This window comes from Octopus bimaculoides, chromosome 30, assembly GCF_001194135.2.
Source record: "Octopus bimaculoides isolate UCB-OBI-ISO-001 chromosome 30, ASM119413v2, whole genome shotgun sequence".
In the NCBI taxonomy this organism is placed as follows: Eukaryota; Metazoa; Mollusca; class Cephalopoda; order Octopoda; family Octopodidae; genus Octopus; species Octopus bimaculoides.
Window position 1 is genome coordinate 3,879,821 of NC_069010.1, and position 836 is coordinate 3,880,656.

The following is an 836-nucleotide window of genomic DNA, read 5'->3' on the forward strand; positions in this document are numbered from 1 at the left end:
GTGTCTGTGTATGTGTGTATGTATATATATATATATATATATATATATATATGGGAGAATATACAAATAATAACAACAGACGAGGACAGGTGGTGTAAATAACAAAAGGATATATTAGTATGACGCTCGGGAATACGGAAAGTCTTTGACGTTTCGAGCTACGCTCTTCAACAGAAAGAATACGGAGACAAGGAGAAAAACACGGTGTGTGTGTGTGTGTGTGTATAAGTGTGTGTATGTATATATATACATGTGTGTATGTACATGTATGTGTGTGTGTATGTATGTTTATGTGTATACTCAGCAGGCCACTGCCACAAACATCATCTCCCCACCCTCTCCTCTTCCACTTACCTTTCTTCCCAAAGCTGTCAAGGTCCGCTTTGCCGATATCAACAGAATGTATCTTACAGAGAGCGTCGATCATGGCCGTGTAGATGCTGTGGCGTTCATGGTCGGACTTGTTTGGCAGGAGTGGGTCAAGGTAGAGGACGCCAGGAACCAAACCCATCACATAAAATTCAGTCCCCAGAACACTGGAATGAAGACACAGGAAAAAAGGAATTAGTAACAACATGGACCAGGATATATTAGGTTGGTGCATAATTATTGCGGCTTTTTTTTCAACAAATTTTATTCAACAAAAACAATAGCAATATGTAATGAAAACATCTTTAAATAATTATTCCGGAGCATATTCACCATCTACTTCAATTACTGTTTCCCATTTGCTTGGCAGACGATCAGACCTGCCATTTAAAGATGTTTTTGTTGAATAAAATTTTATTCAATATAAACAATAACATGTAACAAAAACATCTTTAAATGTTTATTCC

The 836-nt window shown here is 37.2% G+C and overlaps 1 protein-coding gene across 1 annotated transcript in view; it reads right to left on the minus strand.

Annotated features, from left to right (window-relative positions):
• Nucleotides 1-836, minus strand: part of LOC106867258 (acyl-CoA dehydrogenase family member 10) — a 49,638-nt gene that overhangs the window by 34,190 nt on the left and 14,612 nt on the right. The window contains exon 8 of the mRNA XM_052978082.1: nucleotides 355-536. Coding sequence (XP_052834042.1) covers nucleotides 355-536 — 182 coding nt within the window. The remainder of the gene's footprint in view (nucleotides 1-354; nucleotides 537-836) is intronic.